This window comes from Theropithecus gelada, chromosome 1 (genome assembly GCF_003255815.1).
Source record: "Theropithecus gelada isolate Dixy chromosome 1, Tgel_1.0, whole genome shotgun sequence".
Lineage (NCBI taxonomy): Eukaryota > Metazoa > Chordata > Mammalia > Primates > Cercopithecidae > Theropithecus > Theropithecus gelada.
This window is the reverse complement of record NC_037668.1, coordinates 160674270-160689718: the sequence shown is the minus strand read 5'-3', so window position 1 is coordinate 160689718 and position 15449 is coordinate 160674270. Positions and strand designations below refer to the sequence as shown.

The 15449-nt window shown below is 50.3% G+C and overlaps 1 protein-coding gene and 1 pseudogene across 6 annotated transcripts in view; both read left to right on the top strand.

Annotated features, from left to right (window-relative positions):
• NFASC (neurofascin) overlaps positions 1-15449 on the top strand; it is a 200596-nt gene that overhangs the window by 114070 nt on the left and 71077 nt on the right. For 4 of the 6 annotated variants that reach the window (XM_025379889.1, XM_025379896.1, XM_025379871.1 and 1 more), the window contains exons 3-7: positions 2478-2658; positions 8834-8851; positions 10305-10410; positions 12158-12354; positions 12800-12922. In XM_025379889.1, coding sequence (XP_025235674.1) covers positions 2478-2658; positions 8834-8851; positions 10305-10410; positions 12158-12354; positions 12800-12922 — 625 coding nt within the window. The remainder of the gene's footprint in view (positions 1-2477; positions 2659-8833; positions 8852-10304; positions 10411-12157; positions 12355-12799; positions 12923-15449) is intronic. The other 2 variants (XM_025379880.1, XM_025379904.1) reach the window with 1 other exon arrangement.
• LOC112620918 lies at positions 4877-5483 on the top strand (annotated as a pseudogene).

The window sequence follows — 15449 nt, the reverse complement described above, 5'->3', positions numbered from 1 at the left end:
GAGGATCCCTCCTTGGGAGATTTTCTACTTTCTCAACCCTCCTTCAGCTTGTTGGTTTCCTCTCCAGAAAGCACCGTCTGTGTAGAGACGGATTCTTTTCTTCCACTAATGAGTAGCCTTCACAGTATGCCACCCAGGTCCACAGCATGTGCTCTCCTGCGCCGCCCGGTGGTTTTCTGGGGAAACGTGAGGTTTTAAAAAGCACATGATGGTCCAAATGGCTTCTTATTTCATCGATTTAATCATTCGTTCATTTTTCCACTCATCCATATATCCATCCATCTCACGGTTTCGAAGATCTGCTGTGTTTTAGGTACTATGATCGATTCTAAGATTAGAACAGTAAACAAGACAGAGTACCTTCCCTTATAAAGAAGCTTTCATTTTCATAGGGGAGATAGACAAGTGGCTTTTGGAATGAATACAAAGTGAAATGTGCCATAATGGGGGAAGTAAAGTGTGTGCAGGAGCACAGATGAAGGACACATATGTCATACCTGGAAAATACTAACGAGAGAGGGCAGACACAGAGTGTTCTAGACAGAGCTTCATGGTGCAAAAGTCAGTAAGCAAGACCAAGCATGAGGTACTGAGGGAGCTGGTAGAAGAGCAGTCTTGGCTGGAACACAGGATGCAAGGGAGGGATGAACAGTGAGCTAGCAGAGGGGGCACATTATGCAGGACCTCTGAACCATGTCAAGGACACTACCTTTAACTCCCAAGCAGCAGTGAGCTATTGAGAGTTACACTAGGGGAGTAGCACATTTCTGTTTGCCTTTAGAAATAACAGCTTTGGTTATGAGTAGAGAGTAAATCAGAGGGGCATATCACACTGCCTCCCATAACTGTGTACAATTATATGTGTCAATTAAAAATAATAAAGTAAAACACAAACCACAGGGGGGGGGGAAGTGGATGTGGAGAGACCACTTAGGAAGCTGTTGCAGTAACTCTGGCATGAAATGTTGGTGATCAAAACCAAGGTGGTGGCAGTGGGAAAGGAAATAAGTGGATGGAGTCCAGAAATATACACAGTTGAGGGTTGGTGCTGGGCCCAGCTTCCAGGTTAGAAACTGCAAAAATGTGAATAAGGAATAAGAATCCTTTAGTTTGCCCCATATCCTGGCACAGGGGAAGTCCCTTGTCCTATTGCAATAATCAGTGACCTGCTTTCTGCTGCAGGTCTCTAGAAGGATGGCCTTGTTTCCCAGGATCTCTCACCCTCCCAGAGAGCAAGCACTGGAGTCCTGTTCTTATCTTCTGCACCCTCAGTCAGGGTGAATGGGAGATGGTGCATGTGCACAATTGAGAGTGGGCTTCAATTTGCTGCCAAATAAAACAGGAGCAGGAGAATGGTGTGTCCATCTGATAGGTAGCTATGAATCTAGGAAAACTGGAGGAATTCTGGAGAAGCCACCTTCTGCCTTCCTCTTTGACTTGGCACCACAGTAGAATAGCCAACTGGACCAATTTTTTAAAGTGTATGTTTCAGAACCTCAGGTAATCTTAAGCACTGTTTTGAGTCTCAGCTGTAGGCCATTCTTGCTCTTCTCTTTCTAGAGGAGGAGAAGAAAGGTTTGTCTCTAAGGATCCATTCTAGGTTCCTTGGACAACCATTTTTAACACCATCTCTGTAAGCCCTGGAATGATTTCTTGTGCTTGAGGATGAACACTGAACCATCTTAAATGTTGTTTACTCTACCAGCCACCTGAAGCCCACTTCTTCCTGGTCATCATCTTACCACTGCCATTATCTATAAAAGGACAATATCAGGGACCACTGTTCCTTAGCTGCACAAAATAGTTGCAGAAATCATTCATTTTTCTGCAAAAATGACAAAAAGTCCTTTGTGCAACCATGTCTTCACCTATCTAACCCATGATTCCCCAGGCCTGCCAGTGTCACCCTGCCCCCTTCATCCTGGGATCAAAGGACATCAGTGCGATCTCATCTCTGTGCCTCTACTGCAAATATGCTCATCCCCAGGCACACTCAGCACATGTGGTTCAGAGAGGCTGTAGATTGGTGCATTTCTTACCAGATCGGTGCGTGGCATCTTCTGGTTGCTGGGCCTGCAGGCCAATAGGCCAGTGTTTGTTTTCATGACTGTTCTTTGCGGAGTTGCCCTTCCTTCTCTAACGGTAGTTTTCAGCTGGGGGGTTTGCCCTCCAGGGAACAATTGCCAATGTCTGGAGACATTTCTAATTGGTTGTGGTGAAGGGGGTGGGCTGTACTGGTTTCTAGTGGGTAGAGGTCAGGGATGCTGCTAAACATCTTACAATACCCAGGACAGTTCCCCACACCAATAATTTTTCAGTCCCACATGTCAATAGTGTGGAGGTTAAGAAACCCTGCTCTATCTAGAACATGACTCTGTGACCAAGGGGGCCCTTGGGTCCTCCAAAGCCCTGTAGGATTGCTAGAGCAAACTGCAAGTTCATGAAAAACCCACTTGCTCTTATGTTTCTTTCCACAGCTGAGCTCTGTCTGGGAGGCCCAGTTAAAGCGGCTCAAGGTGACAAGACCCCGAGTGCTGGGGAGCAGGGAGCGGGGCCGGGTGCCGAGGATGGCCAGGCAGCCACCGCCGCCCTGGGTCCATGCAGCCTTCCTCCTCTGCCTCCTCAGTCTTGGCGGAGCCATCGAAATTCCTATGGATCGTGAGTCCTGCCCCATCCTCTTCTCTTTTTCTCCTGATTTTGGGCAGAGCGGTGGGAGGGGAGGGATGGTCAGAGGAAAGTTCAGATCGTTCAAAGAAGGATGAGGAGAGGGGAAGCAGTGGATTCTGAGATTCAGAGCTGGATTTCTCTCCAAAGAACTGACACGGGCTCATGTTTGAAAGTTTGAGACTGTATGTTGCAGAGGCAGTTTCTCAGGGCTATGGCTGAGCTGATGCTTGGGGCACCTGGAGCCAGCTGAGTGGGACCAGAGGTGGCGGAGTTTGGGATTCTGAGTGCCACTTGGGTTTTTCCCTCTGCTCACCTCTCCAGGTCCTCTGTGGTCTTGACTTGCCCGGAAAAGCAGTTTCCAGGGTCAAGTATGGTGGAACAGTTCTTACTTGCCTTTCTAATGTCTGATATATTCAAATCCACACCCTTTGGGCCCTCTTGGCTGGAGGAATCAGGAGGACACAGGCCTGGGAAGGGCTGGGAGCAGAATTATCTTTGCAAAAGATATGGCTAAAGGAGACATTAAAATAGAGCCCCATTATCATGCCACATGGGAGAACCAGGCATGGATTCCTTCTCATTGTTTTCAACTTTCCCGCAATAAAATAAAAAGTAAAATCGCTGTCATTCTGTCTCTCATGGAGGGGGCATTATTTGACCATCAGAATCATAAAGTAAGGGGCTTAAAATGCAAATCTAATGGCCATGTCTCCACCAACCATATCTGTTGCTGCATTCATCAATGGCCCATTTATTGGCAGCCAAGCTCCTCGGCCCTGCCGTTAGGTGTGTGCCACCTTTACCACAATTCTGACAGTTCCAGCAAACTGTCTTAGCATCCCCAGCCTAAAATGTGAGCACGCCACCTCTGACCCCTGTTCCTTATGTCAAGGAACAGAGGGGACCCACATGACACCAACACTGGCTTGGGCTCTCTCCAGTTAACAGATGTCTGGGGAGGGGGCGGGAGAGTAACACAAACTCCAAGAAGTCCTCCCTGAGCTTTCCAAAGCCAGACCCCTGGTCCTGGAGTTAGCATAGTTTGGAGAAGAGTTGGAGGTATCTCAGCCCTCCGGGCACCCTACTTCACCAATAATAGCTGCCCCAGAGGAGGGGATACTTCGGATGATAGAACACCAGTAGTAACTCTAAGTCAGACCCGGAGGTAAGATGGGCAAAGCCCCTGCTGCCCTCCCAATACCCCCAGGTATGTGGACTTGCATGTATGTGAGCGTGTGTATGCATGCCCACACACGTGTGCACATGCACAGGGAGGAGAGGAGAGTTGTGAAAGGACCTGTTCCCATGGTAACTGTCTGTGCGGCTGGCTCGAGGAGAGTTTCTCATTAACAGTCCCAGGCACACAGTCTAATAAGGAGCCTGGTAAGGCCAAGTCCCTGGTGGGAGGGTGTGCAGAGGAAATTGGGTTATCAGGGAAGTGGTGAAGGCTCCTTTCTCTTCTGCCGCTTCTCCTCACTCACTCACCTGCTGCTTTGATCCCCCAGGGTCAGTGGGTGAGGGGTCCCTGCAAGGTGAGCCTATAAATAGATCGCTTTGGTGTCTATCTTAAGAATCCAGAATTCCAAAGCTCTAAGGAAATGGAGACACAGCAGACACCCCAAAGAGTCAGGCTTTCTAAAGCCCCACCTGTAGGGTAGAGCTGAGAGTGTCCTGATCTCCCACCATCTCCCCATTCCAGTGTCCCTGGGATGACCCCCACCCCGTGTTGTGTTCCCGGAAACTCAAGCCTTTACTAGCTTAGAGTCACATAGCAAATGGGTGGTGGAATCAAAAAAGAACCCGAGTCTCTTGACCCCCAAATTTGGGACCTGATATGTCCCACCCCCACCTGCCTCCTCTGAGTCCTTCTCCTTAGAAACCACTGGAATCGCAGGTGTCATGCACCAGGGAGAGAGCTAAGTGCTGCGTGTGCCTCATCGCACATGGTTCTGGCAGCTAACCCTCAACACAGGTGTTATCCTTAGCCTGCGGGTTAGAGACAAGGAAGCGACAGAGCCGCGATAGGACCACAGCGCCTCTCTGATGGACAGGGAAGTCCTTCTGCAGTGCCATTCCAGGTGCCCTGGCTGTGTTGGGGCAGGAGACCCAGGCTGCCTGGAGCGTGCCCCACACACATGACATCTCCCTGGTTGCTGCAGGTCCAGTGACCCTGGCAACATGTCCAAAAAGAGTCTGCAGAAACTGAACACACTTTCCAAGCTGACCGCCGAAGATGACAGGGGATGAGGGGGCAAGTCCTGGCACTGTATGGCTGAGACCATCCCCTGGGCCTCCTGTACTGCTGGGCTGGAAGGTGGTGGTCATGCACTGCAAGGGCATTGGCATTTCTGGCAATTTCAATGGAAACAAGTTAAAGTATCTGGCCTTCCTCTGCAAGTGGATGAACACCAACCCTTCCCGAGGCCCCCACCGTTCCCAGGCCCCCAGCCGCCTTTTTTGACAGACCCTATGGGGCATACTACCCCACAAGACCAACTGAGGTCAGGCCACCCTGGACCACCTCATGGTGTTTGATGGAATCCCACTGCCCCTGACACGAAAAAGTGGATGGTGGTCCCTGCTGCCCTCAAGGCTGAGCATCTGAAGCCCACGAGAAAGTTTGCCTGCCTGGGGTACCTGTCTCATGAGGTTGGCTGGAAGTACCAGGCAGTGATAGTCACCCTGGAGGAAAAGAAGAGAGAAAAGGCCAAGATCCACTACCAGAAGAAACAGCAGCGGAAACAGGCCCAAAAGAACGTGGAGAAGAAAATCGCAAGTCCACAGAGGTCCTCAAGATCCATGGGCTTCTGGTCTGAGCCCATAAAGACTTTTTATTCCTCAAAAACAAACAAACAGAAAAAAGAAGCTGAATGCAAGACAACAGGCAAGCCCTTCAGAGAGGCCCCGGCTGCCCTGGGAAGAGGCTGTCCTCGGCGGGTCTCTCCATCTCACTGGGTCCAGCACCACAGACCTTCCTTCAGCCCTGGGCTGAAGGAAGATCAGGCTTTCTTAACGTTCTCACCCTGCCAGGTGTTCCTTCTACTCGTTTGCCCCTTCAGCGGACATTATCTGTGTCTCGAGGGCAGAGGCACTGCTTCTATTCTGGAGAGGCTGGGCGCCGCAGCCTCCTGGAGCAGAGCCCCGGACTGCTGCACAATCCCTCATTGAAGGCCCAGCCTCCAGCTCCCACTGCTGTGCCAGCAGAGTCACACGCACCCCTCCCACCCGTCCCCTGCCTTCCTCCTTCCCTCCCTATCCAGCCCCAAGGAGAACAGTATGACCTTTGAAAAAAGCCAAGGGTCGCCTCATCAACCAGAGTGAGTTTGCCAAAAAGTGAGTCTGCTGGCTCTTCTGTCCCTGGCCCTGCATCAGGGGACAGCATTTTCCTCCCAGGAGTGGCAGAAACAATTCCCCCCCACCTCCATCACAAATAACGCTGCAGGATGGCCTCAGCTCACATGTACACTCTCACACATACATGCACATTCACACACTCACACCAGGCTCACACCTGCTCACTCATGCGCACCCACACACCCACTCACACGCACGCCCTCGCATATCCTCACATGCTCACACTCATGCACACTCACACATGCCCTCACATACCCATATGTGCTCACACTCCTGCACATTCACTCCCACTCACATACACCTCAGTCACACGCACTCACATGCTCCATCTCCTGAGGGACGGGTGCCAGAGGTTGTAGGTATCCGAGCCAGGGAAAGAAAAGAGGCACATGAGTAAAGAAACCTCGCGGACCGAGCAGGCATCTGCCTCAGTCCCTGCAGAGCTGAGCTGGAAGAGCTGTGGAATTCACTTTCCACTGCTCCATAGAAGGCGAGTGGTGTGACACTGGGTGGGAACTTGGTCACCCTCATCCCTAGACAAGCTGTCCCCTCTGTCTTCTCCCTGTCGCAGTTTGTCTTCTGGGTCAATTCTGTCCCTGTAAGAAATTCCTTAGTAGCACAGTGGTGGCTGCAGATGCCATCCCTTTAGTCAAGTATATTCTCCAGAGGCCCCTGGCCTGATAGTATGGGAGCTGGGGACAGCATCCAACCAGCTCTTGCTGCCCGGAGAGTCTCCAGCACCCACAGTCTCCCCTCTCACTCACCCTTCTCCAGAATGTCAAGGAGAGCAGAGTCCTGAGGCCCCAGCTGGCTTGCTCACCTCTCTGGCCAAGGATGGATTTGTTTAAACAAAACAAAACAAAACTCTGGACCAGGCACTGGGAGAGCTGGTTCTCATTCTAGCTCTGCAGCAAACTTCCTGTATGATCTTAGCCAAGAGACTCCTTCCTTGGATCTGGAGATTCCCTGGACAATGTCTAGGGCTCTTTCCATTGAGTCAGCCTTTGATTCTATAAGAGAGGCTTGAAGTCTTGAATAGGCAAAGGAGGTCCCTTGTCAGGCTTGCTACCCAGGGTGAGACCCCAAAAATATCCTGAATGAAGAAGCCAAGGGCCTGGACTAAGGGCCAAGGGGAGTGGGTCCCAGTGACAGCCCTGCCTCTCCTAAGAATGGCCCCTTCTTCCCGCCCAAGCCAACTGTCATTCATCCTTCTAGAGTTACCTTTCTTGGGGCCCTGGCAAAAATATCATATATAGGTGAAGATGCCACAGAGACGAGCTCCAGGGAGCATGTGTTCAGAAGCCATAGATTTTTGCTTTCCCCCTGGACTTTTCAGTCCTTTGTCTCCTGCCCAGGCAGCCCTGGGCAAATGGTGAAGCAAATGTCTCTTCAGTCCTCCGGGGGTCACACAAAATAATTATTTTGGATCTTTTCATGAGTCTTCGTCTCAAGACTTTCCTTCATGCACAGCACGTACAGCAGGGCCCTTGTCCTGCCACACTCTGCCCCTCCTCTGGGGTCTCTCTTCCCTCTCCTGCTGTGGCTCTTCCTGCACCTCTTGTTCTGAGCTTAACTCTGGCCTCTCCAGGCTGCCCTCGCTAAGCCCCCAGAATCCTCGCCACGTCTCACTCAAGTCAGGTAGGAAGGCTTCAAGGTCACCGTGACTTTGCCCTGATGCTGGCAGCTCGCAACTCCCCACAGAGAGCCCTCACTCTGAAAAAGTCAGCCTGCAACAACAGTACAATAGTCTGCACCTGCATGAAATGAGAATGTCATGTTACTTTCTGATATAATCATCAGGAAAAGACATTTTAAAGTCGCAGCAACACATGTTCTCTTTTCTGCACATTTTAACCAAGACCTTGTCCCCACAAAAAGCACACCATCTAAAACCTTCCTATCCGGAGTGTGGTTCACACACCACCAGCGTGGCGTTGCCCGAGCACTTGTCAGAAGGGCAGAGTCCCAGGCCCCACCCCAGCCCAACTGAATCAGAACCTGCATTTTAACCAGCCCCCGGTGATGCATATGCATGTTAAAATTTGAGAAGCCCAGACCTCAGATACATACCCCCACCTGCACAGGAGCACACCTATATGAGCACATGCATACTTCAGGTAGGAGCTGGGGGAGATTTGTGCCACCTGCCTCCTTACGTTCTTTGTGAAAAGCACAGAAAGGAGCCGTAGACTCTGCTTCATCCCTGGAGCCTCCCATTGAGAAGCATGATTTCTATAGGGCAATGTACCATGAAAGGGGCATTTGTCTCTAGAGTCTTCCATAGGATGGCAAAGGAGGAGATGCCAAGGAGAGAAGGTGTTATGGGAGAAGTGAGACCTTGGAGTTTTGCCCTGCAGCAGTGGTTCCAATCCACTCCCTTCCTGGCACCTGTCTTGCCCTCAGCCTCTCCTGTTCACTGTCGGCTGAGGAACCCACTTCCCTCAGTGGCATCAGATGGAGGGAAATACCTTCAAGGCCTCTTTCAAGCAGCATTGTCACCTTGGGACATGTGGCCTTCCTGGTGACACTGTCCTTTGATCAGAGCCAGTCTTTCTGCCCAACTCTGTGGTTTTGGTCACCCAGGGGAGGCGTCACCTTCTCCATAAGGCACTCTCTGGGTCCGTTCCCCAACCCTGCTTGGTTCTTGCACTGAGCTCTGCAGCCAGGAGGAGACAGCCCTGTGCTCAGCGCCCTCCCCGGGTGCACCCCGCCCACTCCCTGTGTGCTGGGGCGTGAGGACACCTGGGCGGTTGTGTGCATAACGATGTTCTTCTTTTCTCCCTCTCCAATGCTAACCCGTCGGAACTAACAGCAAGCATTCAGAATGAGCGTAAGTGCCCTGCGTGGCTCTCTGTGCCTGTGCCTCTGGGAGGTGGGAGGGAGGAATGAGGCGTGAGGCAATACCTGGGGATTAGTGGCCTGCTGAGACTTCTGCTGGGGTCTCTTCACACCAGAGCCCTGTAGTGGGGTCTCTTACTGAGCGGGGAGGAAGGAGGCTTGCCTGCAGCACTCTCTTGCTGGGAAAAACAGAGGGGCATGTGGTAAGAAGAGGGTCATTGGATGGAAGTTCATGTGTACCACAGCTGTTTCCCTATCCTCCAGTGGCTGGCACAGGACCCCAGGGTAGACGGCTGGCACTTGGGACCTAGATGGGGAGGATCTGGGAAGTTCTTGGGGACTGAAGGCCCTCTCTGCCCTAGCCTCACCATAGTTTGGCCATTTGTTGAGCCTCCGGGGCTCAGAACCTCCATGACCCCTAAGTTCTGAAAATCTAGCTGCTTTTTCTTCCTTTATTCATTCAACAGACATTTATCAAAAACTATTGTGCACTGTATGTCGTGCTAAGCATTGTAATGTAAGGATGAGTAAACTAAAAACCTGGCCTTCAGTTTCTCCTTAGGATGCTTTGGAATTTTTTTTTTTTTTTTTAAACGGAGTCTTGCTCTGTTGCCCAGGCTGGAGTGCAGTGGCGCAATCTGGGCTCACTGCAGTCTCAGCCTCGTGGATTCAAGTGATTCTCCTGCCTTAGCTTCCCGAGTAGCTGGGGTTACAGGTGCTCACCACCATGCCCAGCTAATTTTTTTTTTTAGTACTTTTAGTAGAGATGGGGTTTTACCATGTTGGCCGGACTGGTCTTAAACTCCCGACCTCAGACAATCCACCCACCTCAGCCTCCCAAAGTGCTGGGATTACAGGTGTGAGCCACCGTGCCTGGCCTATGGGTTTTTGTTTGTTTGTTTGTTTGTTTGTTTGAGACAGAGTCTTGCTCTGTTGCCCAGGCTGGAGTACAGTGGCACAATCTCAGCTCACTGCCAGCTCCGCCCCCCGGGTTCATGCCATTCTCCTGCCTCAGCCTCCCGAGTAGCTGGGACTACAGGCACGCTCCACCACACCTGGCTAATTTTTTGTATTTTTTAGTAGAGACGGGGTTTCACTGTGTTAGCCAGGATGGTCTTGATCTCCTGACCTCGTGATCCACCCGCTTCGGCCTCCCAAAGTGCTGGGATTACAGGCGTGAGCCACCGCGCCCAGCTGCCTATGGGATCTTTTTAAAGGGATTCTTCTTCTGCTTAATATTTGACACTCACCTTCTTTCCTGTGGCACCATTTAAGGAGCTGGGTCTCTAGAATGGGGCCCTGTTCACCGCCCCCCCCGCCCCGCACCCCACCCACTTGCCTGCTTGCATGTGTGGCTTCTGAAGCTCTTCATCTCAGCTGTTCCCCAAGCTGGACCCCAGGGAGGTCCCTGCAGCCCTGACCGTGCTCCCTGTGCACTGTTGCAGTGACGCAGCCACCGACCATTACCAAGCAGTCAGTGAAGGATCACATCGTGGACCCCCGTGATAACATCCTGATTGAGTGTGAAGCAAAAGGGAACCCTGCCCCCAGGTGAGTGGAGGGGAAAAGAACGCATTGAAACCACCCGCTTGCTTCTGGGCCTGATGATAACTAAGGCAAATGAGGCAGCTAGAAAATTAGACTCATCCATTCCAAAAACTTTCCATTAGGCACCTACTAGGTGGAAGGCACAAGTGAGGTACCAGGAAATTTTGCCTATAAGGAAACTGGAGACCAGAAAACAAGTGGCTTGAATTCACACCAAAAGCCAGGACTGGATATTCAGTTTTCTGAGGTTCTGTTTAACATTCTTTCCTCCACTCTGCCCCACATTTAGCTTATAGGAAGTTCCTCTTCCAAGCCAACTCAAGTCTTTCATTCTGAGCTTACTTCTACCTGTTTATGTGCTCATTAAGACCAAATAAGATGACAACAGACATGAATTAAAAGCCTGTTGTGTGTGTCCGGGCTCTGGGTTAGGTTCTGTTACTCACATTGTCTTGTTCGACCACCTAACAGTGCTCTGGGGAAGGACAAATGCCCGTATGAAGAGGAGGGGAAACAGAGGTACAGAGGTCCAAGGTTACCCAGCTTGAAAGGGGCAGAGCTCAGATTTAAACTCACGATTCTGATCCCCCAAGGCCAGATTCATTTCTATCAAATGATAAGCATCGGAGACATGGCAGACGTTATTACCCGCCCCCATCCCCATCCTCAAAGTAGCATCCACAGACTGAGCCCTTCAGGAGCCTCATGCAAGATTCAGACCCAGATGTGACAGGACCCCATCTAGAGTGTGTCTGTCAGCAGGAGACATGAGACCAAGCAGAGGCTGCCAGGTATACAGCAGCTTTATTCTGGCCCCCCGGGTTCACACAAGACAGTCTCGAACCCAGAGCTGTGAGCCTGGGAACCAGCAGGGACTCCCTCACTGGCCGTGTGAGTCACCCTGAAGGGTCAGTCAGGGTAGTGGTAACCTTGCTTGCTTCTGAGGTTTGGTTTTTTCCCCCCGCGGTTCCTTTGCAGGGACAATGATCCTGTGGCACTGAGCAGCCCCTGCTGTTCCAGCTGCTCCTGCTTTCCCTGCTTCTTTTACAAGTTAGATCGTGGGCATCAGAGGATGTGAAGCCCTGGCTGCAGCTCCCAGGACGAGCAGAGGGGGCCATTGTAGTGCTCTTCAGCAGGGGCTCAGTTCTACTAGGCTGCCATTTCTTTAAAAGCTGCCACTCTTGGGCTACAGGGCGTGGTCACTGCTATGTAATCTATACTCACTGAGCAGGGCACAAATAAGCTAAGCCAATTCACTTTGGCTTTAGAATGGATTGTAAAATTAAGGCGGTAGGAGGAGCAGGGCCAGCTCCCTGATGTGTTTAGGTTAGGTGGAATATGAATTTAAGTTTGCCTTGCTAGTAGGAGGTTGGAAATGTCCTGGGGTGGAAGAAGCAGCAGACTCTAGATTCTAGAAATGAAAATCTCTCCTCGATGATGTGTTTAACATAACCCCCGAGTAGCTACTTGAGTATCTAACACTTAGAGCCAGGAGTCCCAGTCTTAGCTGGGTAGAAATACTAACGCCAGGCCCCTGCCCTGGAGAGTCACCTGAGTGGGACCTGGGACTTTGCTTTTTATTGAGCTCTCCAGATGGTTCTTCTGCTCGGCCAGGCTGGTACCTGTTGGTATAGGGGTGCCACGATGGGGCTGCGAGAGGGAATTTGGTACTGAGTCAGGAACTAGGGATCTGAGATCTGCCTGGAGCCCAGAGCCCACCCCATTCGTCTTGGTTGCCCACTCTCCACAGCTTCCACTGGACACGAAACAGCAGATTCTTCAACATTGCCAAGGACCCCCGGGTGTCCATGAGGAGGAGGTCTGGGACCCTGGTGATTGACTTCCGCAGTGGCGGGCGGCCAGAGGAATATGAGGGGGAATATCAGTGCTTCGCCCGCAACAAATTTGGCACAGCCCTGTCCAATAGGATCCGCCTGCAGGTGTCTAGTGAGTAGCATGGGGCAGGGCTGAAATGCCCTGCTCCTGGGTAAATGGAGAGTGGGGGATGTGGAAGGCCATTCCAGAAGGGCTGCACTTGCCCTTGGCCTGCAGATGCCTTGGTGTTCTCTATGCATCTTCCCCAGCTCAGAACGATTCCTTGGAAAGGAAGCTCCCAAAGCTTCCTTTTGAAGTTGTTGTCTGCAACAATTTCACTGGCCACTGTGGGCACAGGAGAGGGGAAAGGAGGGGGGCCTTTGAAGATGCCTCCCTTCTCCTGCCTCTCAAGGGCAGCCCCTCGAGTAGGCTTACGTGCCCTATCCCTTTCTCTTGCTCCCTCCTTATCCAGGTGCCCCTTCTGTTTCTCCTCTTTGCATGCCTGCCTCTGACCCTGCTCCTTGCCCTGGGCCCAGCCATCACCCTCACTTTGTCCTCTTTGTCCACTTCTCTCCAGAATCTCCTCTGTGGCCGAAGGAAAACCTAGACCCTGTCGTGGTCCAAGAGGGTGCTCCTTTGACGCTCCAGTGCAACCCCCCGCCTGGACTTCCATCCCCGGTCATCTTCTGGATGAGCAGCTGTGAGTCTTGGGGGCCTGGTGTGGTGTTTATATTTTAACCTTAGGGAGCGGGGTGGGTGTGTTAAATGAGGAAGGGCTTACCCGAGCTAGAAGACCTTGATTTGTGAGAAGCAGATGCAATGTGGCAACCGGGCTGAGAACACAGGCTCTGCAGAGAGAGGCTGCTGGGGCTTGTTTTCTAGCCTGGCTGCTGTGTGATCTTGAGCAAATTGCTTACATCTCTGGGCCTCAGTTTCCTCTTCTGGAAAAAAACAGAGCTAATCATAGTGCTTCTCTAATAGGATTATTATAAGAATAAATGAGTCAATACGTCCAAAGTGCTTAAAACAGGGCCAGACACAACAGTATGCACTTGGTAACATGATAATGAAAATGAAGAGTAAGACAGAAGGGATTAGGGGAGAAGATGAGAAATGGTTTTTCCAATTGGCCAATTGAAAGCGGTTGATACCAAACCACCTCTTTCAATTATTGGCTGGTCTGGATTTACTCTGATTCGCTCTTCTGGTAGGAGGAAGGGTGAATGGGGAATTGAAACCTTTCATAAAGGAGTGATGGGGAGATAAGGTATCTGGAGCAGGGACAGAGTAACATCTTTCAGTGATTGTTCTGGCTCAATTTTCGACTGAGGCTCATTCAACCTTTCTGGACCTCAGTTTCTTCCCATGTTTTCAATTTAAATAAAAGGAGAAGCATTAATAAAGGTAAATAGAAAGCTGTTATCTCTCTGTGTGTCTTTCTGGCTTCCTGTCCTCCCTCTTTCTGCCTACCTGTTTGCCCCCTCTCCCCCTCCCTCCATCCCTCCTTTCCCATCTATCCAGCCATCCATCAACCTATATCCCCACCTGCCTACCTGCCAGTCATCCATCCTTCTATCCATCCCTGAATTCTTAGCAGCCTACTTTGAAAAGAGGCTGCCCTGTTGATGAGGCAGCTTTGTAATTTGTTTTGCAGGTTGAGGATGGCTTTGTGCTCAATCACTGTCTCTCTCCTCCCCCATCACAGTGCACATTTGTGGGGAAGGCTGCCTGGCCACAGGCTGCTGGCCTCATTTGTTAATTCACAGTTCAACCTCCCCTCTCTCATCTCTCCCACATCACATTCACCACCAAATGGTGTTTACTCTGCCTCCCAAGTAGATCTTAGACCCTTGTCTTCTTTCTGTCCTCACTGACATCCCCCCTGCCCCAGCCACCATCAGTTTTTCCCTGGGTAACAAGAATTATCCATACAGGCCTCCCTCGTCTTTCTAAAAATGTGATAGTTAATTGATAGTTTCATTCATCTGCTTAAAGCCCTTCATTGGCTCCTCCATCACCTCAAAATAATGGTCCAGAATCCCTTTCCCTGGCACCCAGTCCCATTCCAGATCTGGCCCTCTGCCTCTGCAGCCCTTCTCCCACCTTATCGCCCTATACCACTGAGTGGACTGTGTGCTCTTAGCCTTTAGCACACACTCTTCCAGCTCCTTAGAAACCTCAGCTCCTCTCTCCTTTCTGCTGGTATAAGATATGCAGCCTTTAAGGCCCAGCTTAGGACCCCCTAGAATGCACTGGGTTCGTTTCTGCAGTTCATCCCCTTCTAACTGGTGTGTTCTGCTCACCATGGTGCATTGCAATTGTTTATTTATCTGCTGCCTCTTCTACTAAACTGGAAGTTATTTGAGAGCGGTAACAGTCTTGCTCATCTTTCACCAGCACCTAGCACAGTGCCTGGCACATAGTAGGCCTACAGTAAATCAGGAATGGTTAGAAGAGCTGACCAGCCCATTGTGGGGAAGGTGGCTTTGTTAACCTTGTGCTTTAAGAAATGGTGACTTAAAAAACAATTGTGGGGATAGAAAGGAGACAGCTGTGAGTAGTCAGCTTTAGGTATATTCTAACAAACCTAACAGCCTGGAAACCTGGTCTTTTGGGTTTACATCAGATATAGCACTTGAAAAAAAAAATTAGTCAACATTTTCAGCCACTCCAATGATATCATTAATCAGACATTTTCATATTTTAACACCTCTAAAATTGAAACGCCTCTTAAAACTGATGACGTACATCGTTGATTAGTATATATCTTACAGTTATAATCAGTAGTGCTTTCTTCTTTTTTTTTGTATGAACCTTTTTTTTATTATTACACTTTATGTTCTAGGGTACATGTGCACAACATGCAGGTTTGTTACATATGTATATATGTGCCATGTTGGTGTGCTGCACCCATTAACTCATCATTTACATTAGGTATATCTCCTAATGCTATCCCTCCCCACTCCACCAACCCCACAATAGGCCCCGGTGTGTGATGTTCCCCTTCCTGTGTCCAAGTGTTCTCATTGTTCAGTTCCCACCTATGAGTGAGAACATGCAGTGTTTGGTTTTCTGTTCTTGCGATAGTTGGCTGAGAATGATGGTTTCTAGCTGCATCCATGTCTCTACAAAGGACATGAACTCATCCTTTTTTATGGCTGCATAGTATTCCATAGTGTATATGTGCCACATTTTCTTTTTTTTTTTTTTTTTTTTTTTTTTTTTTT